At 41.0% G+C, this 21,348-nt stretch overlaps 1 protein-coding gene across 1 annotated transcript in view; it reads right to left on the bottom strand.

Moving 5' to 3' along the window:
* Window positions 1–10,949, bottom strand: part of LOC121295666 (fibronectin type-III domain-containing protein 3A-like) — a 29,087-nt gene extending 18,138 nt beyond the window's left edge. Inside the window, exons 1-2 of the mRNA XM_041220626.1 lie at window positions 10,630–10,949; window positions 279–409 (exon numbers count right to left, since the gene is read on the bottom strand). Coding sequence (XP_041076560.1) covers window positions 279–389 — 111 coding nt within the window. The 5' untranslated portion in view covers window positions 390–409; window positions 10,630–10,949. The remainder of the gene's footprint in view (window positions 1–278; window positions 410–10,629) is intronic.
* Between the last annotated feature and the right edge of the window lie 10,399 nt (window positions 10,950–21,348).

Below are 21,348 nucleotides of genomic sequence, written 5' to 3'. Positions count from 1 at the left end.
ATTTGCCCTTCAAATGACCAAATGCCTTGGTAATTCATTCTACTGACACTGCATTTAAAATGTAAGCTTTCAGAAAGCGCTTCACTTACAGCAATCCCAGACTCGAGATTGCTAAGCATTTTCTAAAGTGATACACAGTAATATCATCACAGTTAATCTCAATAGCAATTATTTAGAGTGACAATACAGGTACTGGAATACATTCATAAGGCATTGTGAAAATGAACTCTCCAAGTATGGAACAACCTGCCCCCTCCCTGCTCCAGCCTCCCGCTCACCTGCTGCACGCTGTCCCCACTGGGCATGTGAGGTAGTAGCGCCACTTCATTCAGCAGAGCTGTAGCTTCCAGGCAGGGAGGCTGCTCGGACATCATGGCTGGAATGTTCATTCATTGACAGCACCGGAACCCTGCAAAAAAAGAGAGACAAACAGAGTCAGTTTCCATGTCTTGCCATTCATCTGCCTGCCTACAGTACAGAACCACCACTTCCGGTGCCTGGGGGGAGCAGAAGTTTGCAAGGCTTTTAATGGAGTGAGCAGTTTTCCCACCCATTTTCCGATGTGTCAGTTGCACATGTTTATTCTCCAAGTAATTAAACAGTAAGTAATACTGCCCGTTTAAATATAAACACTTTTTTGTGTAAACAAGACTGTGTATACACAATTACTGGATTTCTACTAAAAGCAGTCATGTATAATAAAATAAACACTGCACTGAGTTTTCTTGGAAAGTAAAACTACAAGAAAAAAGTCCTGATTTCCTAGAAAACAACCCAAACATACTGTACTGATTGGTTTAGAGAAATCCCACCAACAATACAGTTGCCTTCACGTGTGTTTTACGCCCCTGCCGATGGACACCCTTCAACCCAGCAGACACCAGACTCTCCCCATCTGTCTTCAAGTCTACAGAGTATGTGGGTCATTCCAACTGTAGGGGACCAAATTCTGGGGAGACTGTTCCTCTATTTGGCGTGGATGACATACAAATCACGTGCTTGATGAAACGGTTCAGTGAAGAGCTGTGCAGATCGTGCCTGAAGTTCGCAAAGACAAAACAGTTTGACGACTTCTCATTTTTCTCCTTGTGGCGTATGACCAAGAGAGACAAATTGTTTCAAGGGTTTTGTACATTTAAAAAAATAATAATAATAATAATAATAATAATAATAATAATAATAATAATAATAATAGGATTCAAGGGTCAAGCAATCTCTCTTGGTCCACCTGAGCTGGAACACTTCATGCCTTAATACCTACAACAAAAGTTGAAAATGAATCTCGCTTCACACTAGTGTAGTAGGAATACATGTGATGATAAATAGACATCAAGAAAATAAAAATTCAGACATGAGGTCCAATGGATTTTCTAAATGGAAATTAAATACTGTAAGCCAATAAATGAAAAACCTCCTCATCCTTAACTTAAACTGGTGCCAAACCACACAGAGCTTTTATCAAGCAAACCATATACATATCATCTGTCCAGGCTGCCAAGTTTCTGACCTCTGCACACGGCTCTGCAAATACAACAGCTGTTTCTGCTGCAGTGGTTTCAAAATGGGGAGAGGGGTTGGATAATGCCAGATAAGAAACTCAGTAGTACTTGAGCACAGGATCTAGATTGTACAGAACCTCGGACTAATCCAGCCTCTATTGAAGTCTGCTCTGTTCTCTGTGGCTTTTCCATATGGCCAAAATTTCCACATTAGCCAAAGATGACTATCCAGGATACAGGATGTTTGTCATAAAAAAAAAAAAAGAAAATCTGAGGGCGAGTCCTGCAATGCAGGAGCTGCCCTGTCCTTATTAATAAATCAGCAAAGAATTAACTACTCTGTTTGTTTGAATGGCCCCACAACTCAGTACACTGTGGAGTGTTAGGCTGTAATATAAAAAAAACAAGAAGGAGGAGGATATTTTTGTAACGGTAAACGTCGAGATGTGTACACATTGTGTGTAACATACAGACCAACTGGATGCCTCCATATTTACTATCACTAACTTTGTCCATTTCTTTTTATCCCAGATAACTTACTCAGGAGGTCCCCAGGATTTCTCTTACAGAAAATCGAGCCCTCCTGTAAAATTTCAAACCCAAGCGTCCTGTGACCACGTCAGTGTTAAGTTAGGAGGAAGCACCTGAGAATATGGTCCGCTTGAACTGAAAAGACCCATGAGGCAAGAGAAACCTCTTGCCCATTTAAGTGATACCTTGAAACCTTAGAGAAGACACAACACTTAGCAATGTCACCAGCATATTGGCTTTTAAAAACCACATGTACCACTTGTCTACAGCAAAGTCTGGAGCGTATGTGTAAAAATATGAAAGGGATATCCCATGATGCTATCTTCTGAAGGTAAAGCATGCAGGTATTTATAGGTACTGGCGCATACCCTTAAGGAATGGGACACACACAATTAGCAGGCTACAAAGACTTGTGGTGTTACTGTAGTTCACTGTGCTCTACATCTGTACTGGATAACTGCATTCCTGTGAAACTTCTACGCAAACAGACTTGATCAGGAATAACTTTAAAGTCCCTATCACAAGAATTTTGAATTAAATAGATTACTTTGTTAATTCACAACTAAATGAAAGACTATGGGTGTCCAGGTCTTAGTCAAAGACGTAACATCTACTGTATACAGTAACTGGCTAGCCTGCACCTAGGTGTTTTGCATGCCACGTATTAGATACAGTGCTTATACTCTGAATAACAGATTTTTAAATTTTTTTATTAAATATGATTGTATTTTAAAATCAGTTTTTTGTAAAGCAATGTTTCCCCATATACCTCTGCCAGACAATAGCATCAGATCACAGGGAACAAGGCCTGGTCTATTCTTTTCTTCAAGAAATATGTTAGTTCACTGCGCCACTGCCCTACTGCCCTGAACAGGAAGTTGGGAGTCTCATGCCTCATTTCCATGGCAGGTAGTCACCGGCTCTGGCCAAGAAAAATGAGTTTTCAGTACGTTTACCACACCTCTGAGTGGTCCGGCTGAAAGAACATTCGTTGCTATTTTTATTTTCACTCTACATAGGACTTTAGAAAACCTTCTCAAGAGCTCAAAACCCCTCTAAAAGAAGACAGATTGGAAGTGAGTCTGATTGTTCTGCCTCAGAAAACAGCGACAATGATTTGTGGGGAAAAAAAAAGCTTGAAAAATGTGTAGCTCTGTTCCCCTGTCAGCTTCTTGTCCAGCACATGCCTTCCTGCTACGGGATGACGGATTCCTTTTGTGGCCAGACTTGGCTACATCGAGTACGATATAGCAAACCAGGCCAGAATCGTCCACAGCCAGCCGGGGCCTATACGGCCAGCAGTGGAAACACCCTTTTTGAGGGGTGGGGCCGGCAGTGGAAACGGGCTATTATACTGAATCTCTACTGAGATTCCTGGGAAAAAGGCCATGCTTTGTGATGAGACCAGCTATAACATCTCATCATACAGCTGTGACTTCCTGGCTTTGCTGCCACAGACTGTGCCAAAGAAACAGGCAGCTGTGCCTTGATAGATTGAGCTACAGTAACTATCCCCACCCCTCCATCCACAAAACACACAGCAGGTACATCCCAAGAGCAGCATGAGCACAAGTACAGCACACATATGCATACATACAAACAAACCCAGGAACATAGCACACTTCCATGTGCAAAATAATCCATCCAGATGTTATTGGATACAGGACGTTTACACAAATGCACTTTTGAAAAGCAAGCAGCACACACTCACATAGCATAGCCAAAAAAACACCATAACAAACTTTCATCACAGCTGTAAGCATTCTCTCCATCTGGTTTTAATAAAGCTGCCTTCTCCATCCACCCAGAGTCAACATGCTAGTCGGTAAACAGGATGTATGCAACACATGTTCAAGTGGGCATTCATCTAGGAACACAGAACAGCTCACTGCACTGCATGGGCAAGTTGTGTTCCTACACAAGACAGACACCTGCCAACAAACTTCTCCTGGATCAGGAAACCACTATAAATTAAATCGGTTTTACACAGGTACAAGACACAGTGTGTGCGTATACAGCATCTCCAAGACCACAGATCACTTGACTGAAAACTCTCATGTCTCCAACTGCTGTCAGGTTAGCACCCAGAACTGTTTCTACAGGCGATGAGTGCACTAAAAAAAAATAATCCATGCATTTTTTCCCCTGTTTTTGTGGAATTTCAGCCAGATTAAACTTCCTTGCAGAGCATATTCATCAATGAGGTCTAAACAGATGGCAGATAAATGTCATCTCCTTTTCTGGCCATAAACACGATTTTACCTTCATTCACACCAAGATCCATGCACACCTCGCTTCAGGATACATTTCACAATTTGGGAAACATCTGTCAGCAGCTGTACATCAATACACAGTTATTCCAGGATTGCACAGAAAAGGTTCTACAGCCAATGTATCCACTGGTAACAGCCAGCTAACAGACATAATCACTCTTTGTGTGAACAGTTCCACAAATGAATTCTTGGTTTGGTAGGAGACTCTTGTATAATACTTCTCATTCATTCAACAACCCCACTACAAAGTAATACAAGACAGACTATCTTTTTAATTATGAATTCAGCCATTCAAGTTCTACAAGGTCCCCGCTGTACTGGTGTGAAAACAGACACTGCTAAAAATCGGAAGACAAGGCTGCAAAGAATTTGTGGATGGTTTATCCCTTCTAATCTTAATCAAGTTTGATTTAATAATCAGAGCACATGAAGGATCTTAAAAATCAATTATGTCCACCTATAAAAAGCATGAAAAGCAATGAAACAATAAAGTATCTTCTAGCTACTGTGTAGTCAGGCCTTGCTATTCCTTGCTTGAATACAGTAGGTGGGAAAGTATCACTTGAGCAGTGTCTTTTTCAAGCACATTTCTTTTCTGACAGTATTGAGCAAGTTGGGTTCATCATTTACTAAATGTACATAATCTTGAATATCCACAAGGTACTTTTTTTTTTTTTTTTTTTAATCTCTGACATTAGGACACGGCAACACACAAATAACATAAAATATAACAAACACGCTGTTTCTATTCTGTTCAAAAAAAAAAAAATGACATTAAGTATTTTAAGTATTACTGTAACAGCTGCAACATGAAATACAATAAAATTCCACCCATCTTTGGCTGAAGTTTAGAAACCACCACAGCATTCTGTTAATTCTGCCAGCTGAAGCACCTTTCAACGTTCTATCTAACAGGTATAGGTATATAGGATAAGCACACACATGCCATACGTACTGGGAAGCAGAGAGCAATAAACCCAGCATGTCCGGAGTCTGTCGTATAAACATTCAGGATACGATTCACCAATCACAGGAATATCGACCTTGTGTCAATGAGCAAGTTGTAAAGCTGGATGATAATGGTCTGGATAGCAGAGAGAGCATGCCATCACTTAAATAGATTTTGGGTGGGTGTCCTATTGTCCTGCCTTTGGATTACAGGGTGTCGTAACTAGCCACATAGTCAGCTGGGTTCAAACAATTTCCTAGCAGGAAAAAAGGGGCTGGCAGGTGGGAGCAAGGCCTAAGGGCAATTTTCTGAGTTTACTGTAGCTGTGTTCTTAAGAGCAGTGAAAAGAAGGGGGACTGACTGAGAAGGAAGAAGAGGTATAGCACAGATCACAGTTTAGGAAGCCTCAGGTCATGGAGTTGCTTCCTGATGGGAATTCTGCCAGTGTAAAACCAAAACAATATATTATGTAAGAATGCAAGCAGTAGCAAGACAAATACATTAGTATTATTTTAAAGCTTTGAGACTTAACACAAATTTAAAATTGAATTTGTAATGGGTGACCCAAACCCTTGGTTCACTTCAGCTGGAATTATCCTTTTGTAGCAAATCTTGTTATGCAAGCAACAAGTTTCTTTGTTTCTTGAAACCGAGTATATATTTAGTTTGCCCTTCCTGAATTCAAGTAGGTGGTTCCCGATTATCAGTCACAGATTGATGTCCACTGTGCTATAGCAGCTCACCTCACTATATCCCCTACTACTGTATTAAATAAGCCAGAGCTTTATTTGCAAGAAGGAAAATACAGAAAGGATATGAGCAACAGGTGTTCCACGTAGGCGTGGAAACATAACCCTTTACTAGGATGGCATCACGAACCGGCATAACTAATGGACAGTTTCAAAACAAGGACAAATGTGTCAACAACTTCTAAAGAGCAGGTTTATTTTTAAAAGACACACAGGGTGTGGGACAAGCCAGAAATAATCCCTTTTGAAAAGCAGACAAAAGGAAACACAGTCACTGTAACCGCACACACACTCGCTTACCATGCTAAAGAAGTGCTAGTTGGCCCAGCTCACAGCAGGATCTGAACTCGAGTGACCTTGTTTCTATACAACATAGACAGACGGCTACTATGGAGTCATCAGCAGCAATAGGAATGGCAGTTTTAACAAGAGAGCGTACAGCAACACTCAAATGTACACATCCACAGCTCCGTTTTTACTATCACCCGCTGCATGTTTACCTGTGTACCAGAGGTAGAGCTATTTTCTTGGTACACAGGTGGTCTCTCTACCTTTGTTTCATGTCTTTATCACATTTAGTCTCAATGGCCCTCACTTAAGGCAAAGGGATACAATAAGCAAGCCAAGGAATTGTCTACTTTGCAACACAGAATGGAGGAGAGATTCTTACACCTCAAGGGATGTGCGCCTCAGGCTTCCCAAAAATGTGATCCAATCCTGACAAAGTCCAATTACTTTTGCAGCAGCGCAGGCCAGCAATACCTTTTATCCTGAAAAGAAAAGCACTGTTTTCCTTTCAAGAGATTTACACCATTTACAAGAAATGCCTGCTGTCAACCTCATTGGCTCAGACTGTAGGGTTGATTACAATATCTCAGAGTTCTTTGGCTCTAATTCTGCAGTCAGCTTGTGACCAGTGGGGCAGCTGAGCCGGAACACTGTTCCGGTACTTTTTTTCTACAGGCAGAACCTTGGCTTAAGAATTAACTTAAGAATATTTAGTGATTTGTTATGAAAATGCTTGTTTAGCACCAGACCACTCTAATTTTGGTGCATGAGCACAGATGAAGCCATCTCTTTTTCGTGGAGAAACAAAGTGTTTCTGCACCATGCCATTGAGTAGGCACTAGGAACAAAAAAAATAAGTGTCCGATTCCCTACGTGCCACTTTAATGATACACGATTCAGATTCAGATTCTAAAAACTGGCATATATTTAAATGTTTGCAGAGTCAAGTCACACACATCTCCTAATTCCTACACAACTGGACGATTCAGTGGGTCGTCCTTGTGATGCAATGAAGAGAACATTAGGAACTTGTATTACAAACTATAGCACTAAAGTTTAATAAGGCTAACAATGTTTTCTTTTTAGCATAAATGCTGATGAAGACAGCAAAAGTGCATCCAACGACTGTGGCACACAGGTTTAAAGATGTTTTGTATAATTGGTCAGTGCAGAGGCCCAGATATTGGAATGAACGACTGCTCTTGCAACTGGCTTAGTATGAGACTTTGTACCCTAGGGGGTCGCATTGTAAATTTACATGGAAACAAAGTATATGTTACGCTATGATTTGGTGGGAGAGGAATAAGGTGCCGGTGGGCTGGAATGTGTGTCTATGTTAACTTTTTCTCCGACTTAGCTGGGGATGTTAATCAAGGCCAGCAGTTTTTTAAACCAGCCAAAAACCGCACTTAGATTTAAGATGTAATATATATTGCAAAAGCATGAATAAGCGCTACACATTTATTTAAAAGAAAAAAACTGTAAATGTTTTTCTTACAATTTACAGCACCAGACCCATTTTTTTTCAGCGGATACAGTCTTTAAAAATACATTTAAAAACAATTCTAATTGGACTAACCACTTCTTGAACTAGTGGCAAATAAAGAACAGCATTTGTGTGATTCGTAATCTTACTCGATGCAGATCTCCAGAAAAAAAAAGATCAGGGAAGGACATGATATACTACACAGGGCACTGTTGTGATTGACGTTCTGTGCTGACTGGGGGAGTAGCCTATAAAAGTTGCATGCGAGATGCATGCATTGCTTATTACATGTTAGCTCAAGCTCAATGAACAAATAAGACTTTGTATAAGTTTGGTTTAAGCAAATCAGTAATTCATAGAGCTGCAACAATGAAATCTTATTTCAAAACCCAGGGATTGTTTACAAATCACCCTTGGGCTCAATTTATAGTCTCATACCACATATTTGTTTGCTTGAAATTGCATATTAATAATAAAAGTTCTCAATGTATTCTCCAGTCTGATATCAGATAAGGAAATTAGCTGCTGATTGCAGTAAATTAGAAGTGCAATTTTCCTCCATTAAGCATTTACCACGTCTCACTGTTAACTGTGGAAAGTGAGAAACTGTAAATGACTGATTCTAGAGATCAGAGAAAAAAAAAACAAGAGTAGCATTCTCTTTAGCTCTCACAGGAATAAAACTAGCGAAACACAACTGAAATTTAAAAAATTCATATTTTACTTAACAATAGTGGCGGGGTCTTCTTTCTATTATGTCAAGTTGGAATCAGTTCAATCAAATCAAAGCGGATTTATTAGCAACCACTATATATGCATGACTCAATGGCAAGGTCATAGCACTATTTATATATAAAGAATGTTTCCCATGTAATAGATTACCTCGTCTCTGCCCTCTCTCATAACTTAAGATTTTTGCCTTGAAGGGCCTCAGGCATGCTCTTATAATCCACCCAGGTCCTGCAATGTGAACGAAGAACAAATTCCTAATTCCTTGAGGAATGCACACCATTCACTCAGTGTAGCCATAGATTGCCTCCAGCTACTGCCCTGACATCAGCATCATCTTCAGTGCCATACTGGCAAGGCATGACAAAAGAAATGCATCACGTCACCCAACTGTGTGCATGTCACAACCTGACAAACCAACAAATTATTTTTAAATACAATTTTTAATGTGCGTCTTCACAATTATATGCACAAGAATGCCCCTTCATAGTAGGCATTCACCGTCTATCAGTACTAGACTGCAAGAGAATTTTGGGCATTCAAATACATACAATAAAGCATATTAAATGAATGACAGTACCATTATAAGATATTATTGGTTTTGTCTGAAGGCTTATTTGCTACACATATAACAGTTTATCAAATAAATGCTAAATAACATAAAAAACACAATAAAAAAAGTGATTGTGATAATATGCAGTCATGTGAGGGGTAATATTTGACCCCGAGACAAGTGTACTTAAGACTTTGAAAGAGACTCAAGTGTCCGTGGAATAAGAATGAAGAGCAACCCACAATAATGTAAAAACAGAACTCATGTCCAGCATACGTTTTCCTGACCACTACATTGTAATGAAAAGATAATAAATAAAATAAATGACTGCTAAACTAGTAATACAAACATATGGGGCATAAAGCAATTATGTATTAATTATGTACCATTGTATGCAATTCTCACACCCGGGCGCTCAGATCAAAGAGCCGACAACCCAAAAACGTTCACAGCGTGTTACTGTACACAGAGGGTGACGTCATTGCTAACGCAAAAAGGGGTATAGAATGCAGGAGATAATGACTATTTTTATATTTAACATGTGACTATATGTAAATCTATCAAATAAATAAAATAAAATGTAAAAAAAAACACACACACACAAAGAAAAGGGCATTCAAGTTTAGTATTATATATATAATATATATATATATATATATATATATATATATATATATATATATATATATATATATATATATATATATATATATCTATTTCTACATGTAGATTAAAGAAAGATTTCCCACACGCTGCAAGACTACTGTGAACAGCAAGTACTGTCAGTGAAAGTATACGTGGCATTCTCCGACCATACTGAAAATATTACAAAACACCTTTACGCAAAACAGAGAAAGAAGCCTGAACTTAAGTAGAAATTTACATAATGTTTTACTTCTTAAAACAATGTTAGTATTCAGTTTTATAACTTGAAAACTGCAGCCTTGTGCAATAAAAAAATACATCTTGACTTGTAAAACGTAAAATATAAATAACTTTAGACTTTGCATTTAAACAATATAAAATGATGTTTCAGCAATATGTCAACGTTGTTTTTGTGTATTAACAAACTAACCCCCCCCCCCCCCCCCCCCCCCCCCCCATTATGATAACGCATGACTAAAGTAATAAACAGTTATACTGTTAACCAAAAAGAGTGCAGCTCATCCTTATATAAAAATGGATGTTTAGATAAAAAATGCAAGGCAAAATAAATACAAGTTATCTGTGCAGGAAAGTGCAAGTACCCTACCCCCATCAACATCACAGAAAAAAGCAGCACAGTCCTGTTTGCCTGTTGCTGTAAATAATAACTTAAATCAGATGCAAGTTAAAAAATAAATAAATAACTTTTTTTTTTTTTCAAAGTGTGGTCTACAGCAACATTAAAGCTACAATACTGCATTTCTACGAATACATATAAAAACAGCGAGAGATAAAAGTCTGGAAAACAAAAAAAATGGAACTTTTCGCCACCAAGAGCTGCATGAAATTCAATCCGTGTGGTTTTCCCAATGGATCAAACGCAGCACACACACTGAAAACTGACATACAAAAATAAAAGCAAATTACCGCAATGTCTGAAGCTGGAGCACTGAAACCGACGACTGTTGCCAAACAAAGCTTTCGTGTGGTTTTTAATGGCTGGATTAGATCTAATTGTGCTGCTTTTTTTTATCCTTTTGTCCTATCTTCTCCACGGTCGTTCCACCTCCGATACCGGGCTGCACTGAAAGTCTGAGCGATTTGCCCCAGCCAGACAGCGCCATCATGGTATGCAAGCATGCGCACTATGTGTGCTGGCTGGGAACTGGCTGGGAGGAGGAGGGTAGGAAGAAAACAGGACACGTTTATAATCACCAAGGCAAAGTAAGGGTACTTCAGATTAATTTCATAAAATATGTCATGCAGCAGACAGTTCTAACTAATCTACAAGAATAGATGCTGAAGGAGTTCTCAATAACACAACAGCAGCAACGCTAAAGAATGCAATGTTAAGTGGAGGGATTTCTTGTACAAGCTAGGTGTGAAATTAGGGCATACCGGTGTCTTGCGCAAGAAACTTCCCATGGGCTTTTGGAAGATAGTCTGTTTCTGGAAAGGCTGACGTTTGCTGAAAGGAGGGCAGTTTAGAGATGCTACTGGGATTCTATTTTGGGCTGAGATGATTGATCTATGTGTTCCTGGACCGTGTTAGACACTGTTGTGTCTGTTTAAAGCGACAGCTGACATTCGGGTTATCAATCTATTACAGTGGAATCAGATCCCCCAGCTCCTCCCTGCTGATCTCAAATCAATGTCACAATTACCAAAACATTTTTTTTTTAATTGCTCGTTTGTTTCATTAGCTTCTTACGGATCTTTTTCGTGATATGAGGTTTGCAACGGTTCTTATTGGGATTAATTTAACACTGCGCTTGTTTAGTAAGTCTGTGCTTTCATGTAGTTCAGAAGTTTCTCTTCAGTTGTTGCTGCTCACTATAGGTACTGCATATGTAACGTCTTACAGAAGTAATAGCCAGCACCATGTAGTGATATGCCACTTTGGATAAGGTTGCCATATTTGTTTCAGGAAATACATTGCTGTGTTCTAGATCATTTTGACTTAGTTCTATAGTCTGATCTAGCATATACATTGCGCAATTAGGACTGAAGGGGATATCCTGAATAGCGACGTAATATGCGAGACGTATTAAAAAAAATAACTCGCTTCTACTAGTCTTTATATTGGGGATTATGGGCGACTCAAATAACCTCGTATGAGGATGACGTTTCTTCCCACGAATATGTCATGCATGGAGGGGTTAATTAGACATATTACAAATAAAATAAGTTTTGAGTAATTGCAACCACTCAAAACGATTGCAAACAGCACAACAATAAGAGTACACCATTAGAAGCTACTTACCATTTAAAATTCACATCGAAGGTGTTTTACATATATGTGATTTTAAACAATTCTGCGGTTAACAATTTAAGTGCATCAAATCTTAACTGTGCAGGTCTCATATTTGCAGTGCTGAAAGAAGCCCACGTTATACTGCACAAGCATCTTGGTTTACATTCAACTTGTTAAGGTATGGAATTGTTCAGGCCTGAATATCTTGACCATCTTCTCTCAATTCTTGTGTCAAATCTTTTGCAGTAATCTAAAGATTTTGCCGGGCTTGCCGGAACGATTCTTCTTCCAGATTTTCAGAAATCTTTCTTGGTCTGTCACACCTGAAGCTAGTTGCAGCAGTTGCTGTTCTCCCGTGTTTGACAATAATAGCCCACACAGTGCTTTACAGTAAACCGAGTCTTTCTGCTATTTTTCAATAATTAGCAACGAATGGATTTCATCCGAAATATGTTGATTGTCCAAATACTTTTGTCACAGTATGAAATGTATTTGTGCATGTTATTTTTCGTTGTATGCATGTTATGTAACGATTTGTTGTTTTATTATAAAGCTGCAGCTCTGCTTTAATTCAGTAGAACAATTCTAAATTATAGAAATCACTTTATTTGTGTTTTTCGTTTTCGTTTTTAACTGCCCAAATACTTTTGTCTGCGACTGCAGTATATGCAGTCTTCCATTCCATTACACCGGTAATCTGTTTATTCTTGGTTGAGCTAAATGAAAGACATGCCTTAATTCCATCCATCTCCAAACACTGTGAGACCATCAGCTCTGTTTGTAATCAGTTATTAGGCAATATCAGGTTGTTCTATGATAACCTCTGTAACTGATATAGTGCCATTAGAACCTCATTTTAGTATCTCTACCTCGTTTGAGCTTGTACACGGACAAACAGCGCCCTCTGTCGCTTAGATGCTTTTCAAAAGTACAGTGGCAACAGTAAACCCTACGACGTTTGCCATGCGCTTTACAATCACATCTTGTGCTAAAAACTTCAAAGGTGTTTAAAAATACTTAAATAATTACAAAAGTACTTTCAATGGTCTGTGACAGAATGACTGTAAAAACGTTTAATATTAGGTGCATTGTTAAAAGACTAAAAGCTAATAAACGAATGGGTGGGTGTTGCAGATCTTGCAGTGATATTTGCTGAGCCTGTCTGAAGTTCTCTGGGTGCACGTCGTATTGTCTTGATCTACCTTACGATTTGTCAGATGTTTATTGTTTTTGCCACTGCTGAATCAATAAATGTAGGGCCTAGCTTCCTGTGCAAAGTAGCAGACAGTGAAGCACAGCAGTGACTTACCCGGTCAGCTGTGACACATACAGTTCCCAGTGACCACTAGATGGCGCAAAATGACAATAATTCATGGCTTGAAAGGTCTGCAGGGTGACACCATGATAAAACCATGGCTTTTACCTGCTTATCCCAAATAAAAGTAAAGCTAAACATCTTTAGCATAAGAAAGGGGGATTAGAGGGTGATGTTCAAATTGCTAATAATAGAGAATGATGGATTTTAAAACCTTGGTTAGTTATATGCCGAGGGTAATACATACACTGAATAAGGATTAGGCTTAAACATGTCTATTTAACAGGAAATCATAAAAGATTTCTTTTACTATAAATCATTGCTTCCTGGGGAATATTTCCTTCTCAACTACACGTAGCAAGCACAATTGAATAATGCAAGTAACAATTGAATAATGCAAGTAACAATTGAATAATGCAAGTAACAATTGAATAATGCAAGTAACAATTGCTAAAATTAAGTCTGCCGGAGTTGAGTGAAGGACAACGCCACACTCATGTCTCTTGATAGGACTTTTTTTTTTTTTACCCCTTAGTTATAAACTGCACTGCCTGGCCACTTCATTAGAACCTGTTATCCAATTGAAATTGGCGTGTATTAAACAATTGCTTTCAGTTAGTTAGGTTCCATGAATGTGCATTTTCCTCCACTAGGGGCAGACATGTGCACTATCCAGTAGACCCGTTGCACTGTTACATTGATATAATATAATAATAGAGCCTGATATTGATGTGAATAGCAAAAATGTCTTTGTAGCAGATCGTTTGTTTCAGAGTAACAATGTCAAAAGCTATTCTTATTTAACTGTATATAACATTATAGCGTGGGGTGCTGTAATATACAAGCTGACTTTCAACCTACTCAAGCCGGTCAGAGGGGCCAGAAATCATCTAGTGAAGTGGGATAACTGGCTGGATCGAGCAGCAGCAATGGAATTTATTCTATAGTTAACAGTTTGATAGTTATTTAACAACATCAGATCCCATTCCACAAGTTCAATTCCCATTTAAGTAAACATGCACGGGCTGATGTAAGTCTACGTGCAAAATGATTGGAAAACACCCACATTTTGTCCAAAAGCGGCATTTTGCCCGCGCCCATAAAGTGGGATTTAGCAGCCACTAAAAATGCGGCGAGTGTAAAGACCATTTTTCTCCTGGCAATCTGCACCCGCTGTCAAATTAGCACTTTGCCATCATTAATCCATTTAAATGATGTTGAAATGTTTTCAAGTGAAGAAAAGAGCCCGGAATTGGTCGCGGATCTGGAATACTAAGCGGGAGCAAGCATTATAATGAGATGTAAGGATTGTGCCTTGCACTTGGGCAATTGCTGACCTTCCAAAACAAGTAATTAAGAGCTGTGTAAAACCACACGCCTTCAGAGACCTGTCATTGGCCTCAGGGTGGCTGCTGTGGTACACTTCCTGAAGCGGCAGTGATTGAATATTGTTGAGGACAGGCAGGAAAACCTTTGGAGGGTTACTTTGTTTGGGGATGCCGGAGGATGCAGTGGTAAGGCGCTATCGTCTCACTCTGCAGGTCATCCCAGACCTAATGGCTGAATTTCACTTTTTCATCACCTGGTTAACTGTCCTCCTGGTAACACCGACAGCGTTGACTTTCTCCACTGTAGAGGGCCATAAGGCCTCTTTGGTAGCATAACTCATTTTGGCTGAGGCTTTTCCAAATAACTCAATTTCATGCTGAGTGACCTCAGCTGTATGGACTCTCAGCTCCTCCTGAGAAAGTGTTGTTCTTTTCTGTGCACCATGAAGACTTTGACTCTCTCTGGCATATTGTTTTGTTTGGTTTGATTTTGGTGCTCCACAAATGTCATACAGCACCTACTGCTCTCTGTACTCCTAACCCACCTCACCTCTGGGCTGTAAGTCTGGCTGTTAACAGCCCGATGGCACTCTTTGTGACCGTCATTATCATAATTGCAGATCGTTATTTGTGCGTGTTGAGTAATTGGCATTGCTCTTAAGCTTACACAGGTCGCAGTGCAAAATAATTTCCTGGCCGTTATCTAGCAATTAACGAATTTGTAAACAATAAATGCTGGAGCCCTCAAATGTACCGTAAAAGACTGATATTAAAATAGTTTTGTATTGTACAATTTCTCCAGCGGCGAGAATTAAAAAACTACTGGTTATGGGTGTACAATATCAGTTATGTAAACTAATGTATGTCTTATTTTTTGTAATAGTCATCACATCCTGGTTACTTAGAATTTGAGTTAAATTTATTTCCAGTATCAAGTAAAGGATAATAACCCAAAATAAAAACAAACAGATGTGTGGACAGTCCCTTAGAGAGAAATCTAAATAAATTAATTCACTTGAAACCTTTGTGGTTGTGTGGGCCCCATCATGCACAGGACAGTTATTGAAATAAACAACTCTAAGCTTGTTTCTTCCTTTTCAAGCAGTCAATTACCACAAGTTCACTTCATTGAGGGTCGTTGCCCTGTGCTGAGAGAACTCATAAAGAACTATGACTCCAGTTAATTGCACCAAATATGTGAGTGGTTGTGGGTTCTGATGATCCAGTGTTATCATTTTTCTCTTTATCTATCTTTACTGTGTTTCAGCATGATTGGAATGGGCAAGTTTACAGATGAAACAATTCTAATGACGTTTTAATAATCTTGTTTTGAGTGGGTTGGTTTCTGTATTTCCAATAATGCTATAGCTGTAGAAACGAAACCGCTCAAAACAATTGCAAACCTAAGGGAAACTTGAAAACAAGTACAAATATAATATTCAAAGCTTTCTGCTCTTCGGTATTCCTGTTATATAGGCATATGCTGTGTTACTGCAGAACATCACACTGTGCAAAGTCTGAGATCTGTCTCCGTTGTTTCTTATAGGGACATGTGATGAGTCAAAGGGTTTTCGGTCTGTGATTCAGCCTCCCGACAGTAGATGGCATCAAACCAACTCGGGACTTCCCTTACCAAGATCTCGTGACCATGGCAAAAGTCATCTTTTGAGGGGCGGCACCTTGGTGAGGGGCGGAAGTACGAGTATGTAACTTCCAGCCACTGGAGTCAAGTGAAGGAGAAGGACACGTGTCGGTTGGGGATTGGTGTTCCACTGACTACAGAGGCGGGACATTACATACTAAAGGGAACGTACTACTGTGTTCGGGGTTGGTCCGAAAGTAAAGTAGGAGGAGTAACGGGTGGAGGGAGAGTCTGGTTTTGTGCAGCGGGATTTTTGAAACACTAACATTTCTTTTGTCTTTTTTTTGTTTATGTATGGTCACCACGAAGACAAATTAAAGACGAGTCATCACAGTTTGTTTTGGATTCCACCCCTGCACTCCTTCCCTCACACCATTTTGTTTTTCGTTTGTTATTTAATCCTTTTGTTGTGTATAGAAAATAAAAATAAATTATTTTATTTCTGTACACATAAATTACTGTCTGGACATTCCATTTAATACACTCTCGCCTCACACGTGGTGTCAGAAGTGAAAATGGATCCAGCTACAGTTTTGACAATGTTTAGGGAGCAGGAGGAGAAGCGAGAGGAGAGAGAGACACGGCACCTGGAACAGCTCGCCCAGTTTTTGGGACAGCTGGTAGAAAAACTATCAATATCAACATCAGAGAGAGCGGTTGCCCGGATGTTTGCAGCTCAGCCTAATCTTCAGAAGATGACCTCGGAAGATGATCCCGAGGCTTTCTTGATTACGTTTGAGAGAGTGGCAGAGGCTGCAGAGTGGCCTAGGGAACACTGGGCCATGAAATTGGCACCCTGCCTGACAGGGGAAGCTCAGGCAGCATATCGAGCCCTGACGGCCACGAATGCAGGGGACTATGTTAAAGTTAAAGAAGCCATTCTCTCACGCCTCGGGATCACGGAGGAAACATACCGGCGCCGTTTTCGGGAATACCAGCTGTCCAAGGGGATGCGGCCCCGGGTTGCGGGACAATATCTTTTAGATCAGTGCACCCGGTGGCTGCGGCCAGAAGAACATACACCCCAAGAACTGGTGCAGAAAATAGTTATAGAACAGTTTGCGTCTATACTACCGCCAGGGAATCGAGAGTGGATTAAGAGGAATAGACCTACCACTCTCGAGGATGCCCTCCTCCTGGCGGAGGCCTACGAAGACGCAAACGAAGGTGCCGGGTCAGACCCCACTCCTGCCCCTAAACTAACTCGGACCAACCAACCAATGAAGCCCAGAGGGGGTAACCGGACCTTCAGACCATGGAGGTCGAGGTTAGCCCCATCCTGGGCGAGAGAGAATCCCCCTAACCTGCCGGTCGCGGACTCGCAGGACAGATTAACTCCGTTGATGCCTCCTAACCAAGTGTGCTACCAATGTAATGAGCCTGGACACATTGCCAGGAATTGTCCAGTAATAAAGGTGGACCTGGCGACAAGATCCTGGTCAGCAGTAACAGGTAGGAACACTGGGGAATGTCGGGAGGGCCCTTATCAGTTAAGAGTACAGGTCGGGGGAAAGAGTACTTACGCATTTGCGGACTCTGGGTGTGCACAAACATTGATTCGGCAAGCTCTCTTGGATGGGGTAGCCTGGGAGCCACAGGGTAAAGTGGCTATCTCCTGTATTCATGGAGAAACTCGGGTTTATCCCACCACTAAAGTTAGACTTATTGTAGGTGATTATTCAGCTTGCGTTAAAGTGGCTGTAGCGCAATGTTTACCATACCCTGTTCTCCTGGGAAGAGACTGGCCGTTTTTTGATCGTATTTTAGGTCGGGAAATGGTCTTAGTTTCTACCAGGGGACAATTAAAGCAACAGGAGAAAACAATTGGCGAGATTTTTCCGTTGCAATCCGACCTGTTTAACCCTAAAATCCGCCCAAGAAAAACAAAAAGAGAGCGTCGGGTGGAAAAATATGAGGGAACTCTGAGACGACAAGGGGAGGGGTCTGACACAAAAGTAAACCAATCGCTGAAACGGCAAGGAAAGGGAGTAGGTATTCAGTGTAACCGGGGCTGCGAGGTTACTGAGGTGGAAGGTCATGTAATAAAAGACACTCCTCTCTGTGTACCTAACCATTGGGACCGAGATATTGACTTGGGATATGAACAACAAAATGATCCCACGTTACAGTATGCTTGGAAACGGGTTAGATATATCGAGGGGAAGGATATGCAGGAAGGACAACCGGTGGTATTTCCGCATTTTTCTGTATCTGGGCACTTATTATATAGAATAACCCGGGCTCCCGGGACGGGACAGCTCGTAAAACAGTTATTGGTTCCTAGGCCTTTTCAGTCAGAAGTCATGAGATTGGCGCATGACATTCCATTTTCAGGTCATTTGGGAACTGAAAAGACTCAGGAACGAATTCTGGCCCGGTTTTTTTGGCCTGGGGTTTATGGTCTGGTGCGGAAGTATGTATCGGAGTGTCCTGAATGTCAATTAGCTGCCCCTAAGTCAGTTCGCCCCGCACCTCTGGTTCCACTTCCAATTATTGGGGTACCGTTTGAAAGGATTGGTGTAGATTTAGTAGGCCCTCTGGAGGGAACAGAGTCAGGATATCGGTATATTTTAGTAGTAGTGGACTACGCAACGAGATATCCAGAAGCTGTTCCCTTACGCTCTATGAATGCAATAGCTGTAGCGAATGAATTGGTAAAAATATTCTCTAGGGTGGGAATCCCGAAAGAAATTCTCACTGATCAGGGCACTAATTTTATGTCAGACTGTATTCAGCAACTATATAAATTATTGAAAATTCGTTCAATTAGAACCTCAGTTTTTCATCCACAAACGGATGGGCTTGTTGAACGATTTAATCAGACTTTGAAAAATATGTTGCGCCGCTTTGTAGATCAAGAAAAACGCAATTGGGCTAAACTGCTTCCCTACTTGCTCTTTGCAGTTCGCGAGGTACCACAATCCTCAACGGGGTTTTCCCCGTTTGAGCTCTTGTACGGTCGGCAGCCGCGGGGTATCTTGGATCTCATAAGAGAAGGCTGGGAAGAACAGTCAAAGGAGTCTAAAAATGTAGTAAAATACGTGTTGCAGTTACGCGATCGCTTAGAATTAGTCGGTCGATTGGCACATGACAATCTCAAAGCGGCACAGCAGAAGCAGCAACAAAGCTACAATAAAAATGCAAGAATTCGGAACTTTCGACCTGGAGATAAAGTGTTGTTATTGTTGCCCTCATCGGAATCTAAGTTGTTTGCTAAATGGCAGGGTCCCTTTCAGGTTATTCGAGCAATTGGTAAAGTCAATTATGAGATCCGACAGCCTGGGCGTCGGAAAGAAAGTCAAATTTATCATGTTAATCTCCTGAAACCGTGGAAAGAACGGGAAGTCCATTTTATATCTCCTGTACAGGAGGGAGAGGATTTTGGACCCTCAATTGAGTCAGAGTCAGCAATTGAGGTCCCGATGGGGGAACAATTAACTCCTGATCAGCGTGAAGAGGTAAGCAATCTAATTAAAATGTTCAGTGATGTGTTTTCTAACGTGCCTGGAAGAACGCATTTGATCGAACATGCTATTATCACTCCGCCAGGTCTAAGAGTTAGACAGAGACCGTATCGCATTCCAGAGAGTCGGAGAGATTCTGTTCGAAGGGAGGTGGAGTGTATGTTGAAACTTGGGGTAATTGAACCTTCCCGAAGTGAGTGGTGTAGCCCAATAGTACCAATAGACAAGCCAGATGGGTCACTACGATTATGTATCGATTTTAGGAGGGTGAATGCTATCTCCAAGTTTGATGCATATCCCATGCCTCGAGTAGATGAACTCTTAGACAAACTGGGGCAAGCTCGGTTTATTTCAACTCTGGATCTGACGAAAGGATATTGGCAAATTCCATTAACGAAAGCCTCTCGTGAGAAAACGGCATTTTCAACCCCAGAGGGTCTTTTTCAATTTTGTACTATGCCGTTCGGACTTCATGGAGCGCCTGCTACTTTTCAGAGACTAATGGACAGGGTTTTACAACCTCATCGAGAGTATGCAGCTGCGTATATCGATGATGTAGTCATTTATAGTTCTTCCTGGAGAGAACATTTGACTAGATTAGAAGCCGTCTTACAGTCTCTGAGGAGGGCGGGGCTCACAGCGAACATGGCAAAGTGCGCTATTGGAAAAGAAGAAACTAAATATTTAGGTTTCATAATGGGTAAGGGTAGAGTGAAACCGTTGGTTTCAAAAGTCCAGGCTTTGTTGGATTCACCGGTACCTACCACGAAAACCCAGGTGAGATCACTGTTAGGGTTGGCTGGTTATTACCGCCGCTTTATTCCACACTTTTCCACTATAGCCGCCCCTCTCACTGATCTCACTAAAAAGAACGCTCCAAATAAAATTAAGTGGAGTGCAGAGTGTCAGACAGCCTTTGAATCTATTAAAACTAATTTGAGTCAGGCCCCAGCATTAATAAGCCCGGATTTCAGCCGAGAGTTCGTCCTGCAGACAGATGCATCGCAGACTGGTCTGGGGGCGGTTCTGTCCCAGGAGAGAGATGGTATAGAACACCCGATACTATACATCAGTCGGAAGTTACTGCCCAGAGAACAGAGGTATTCGGTAGTGGAGAAAGAATGCCTGGCAGTGAAATGGGCAGTGGAATCTTTAAAATACTATCTTCTGGGACGACCCTTTGTACTCATCACAGATCACGCTTCTTTAAAGTGGTTAGACACGATGAAGGATTCAAACGCTAGGATTACGCGGTGGTACCTGGCGCTCCAACCCTTCGCCTTTCAAATAAGGTATCGTGCGGGTAAGTTACATCAAAATGCTGATTTTTTTTCCCGGGAGGGAGGTAAAAGGGAAGGGTTAGAGGTTTCCGAGTGTTCCTTCGGCTCCACTCTGAGGGGTGGGATATGTGATGAGTCAAAGGGTTTTCGGTCTGTGATTCAGCCTCCCGACAGTAGATGGCATCAAACCAACTCGGGACTTCCCTTACCAAGATCTCGTGACCATGGCAAAAGTCATCTTTTGAGGGGCGACACCTTGGTGAGGGGCGGAAGTACGAGTATGTAACTTCCAGCCACTGGAGTCAAGTGAAGGAGAAGGACACGTGTCGGTTGGGGATTGGTGTTCCACTGACTACAGAGGCG

Source organism: Polyodon spathula, chromosome 20 (genome assembly GCF_017654505.1).
Source record: "Polyodon spathula isolate WHYD16114869_AA chromosome 20, ASM1765450v1, whole genome shotgun sequence".
In the NCBI taxonomy this organism is placed as follows: Eukaryota; Metazoa; Chordata; class Actinopteri; order Acipenseriformes; family Polyodontidae; genus Polyodon; species Polyodon spathula.
The sequence above is the reverse complement of the archived record's forward strand: the minus strand, read 5'-3'. Positions and strand labels throughout refer to the sequence as shown.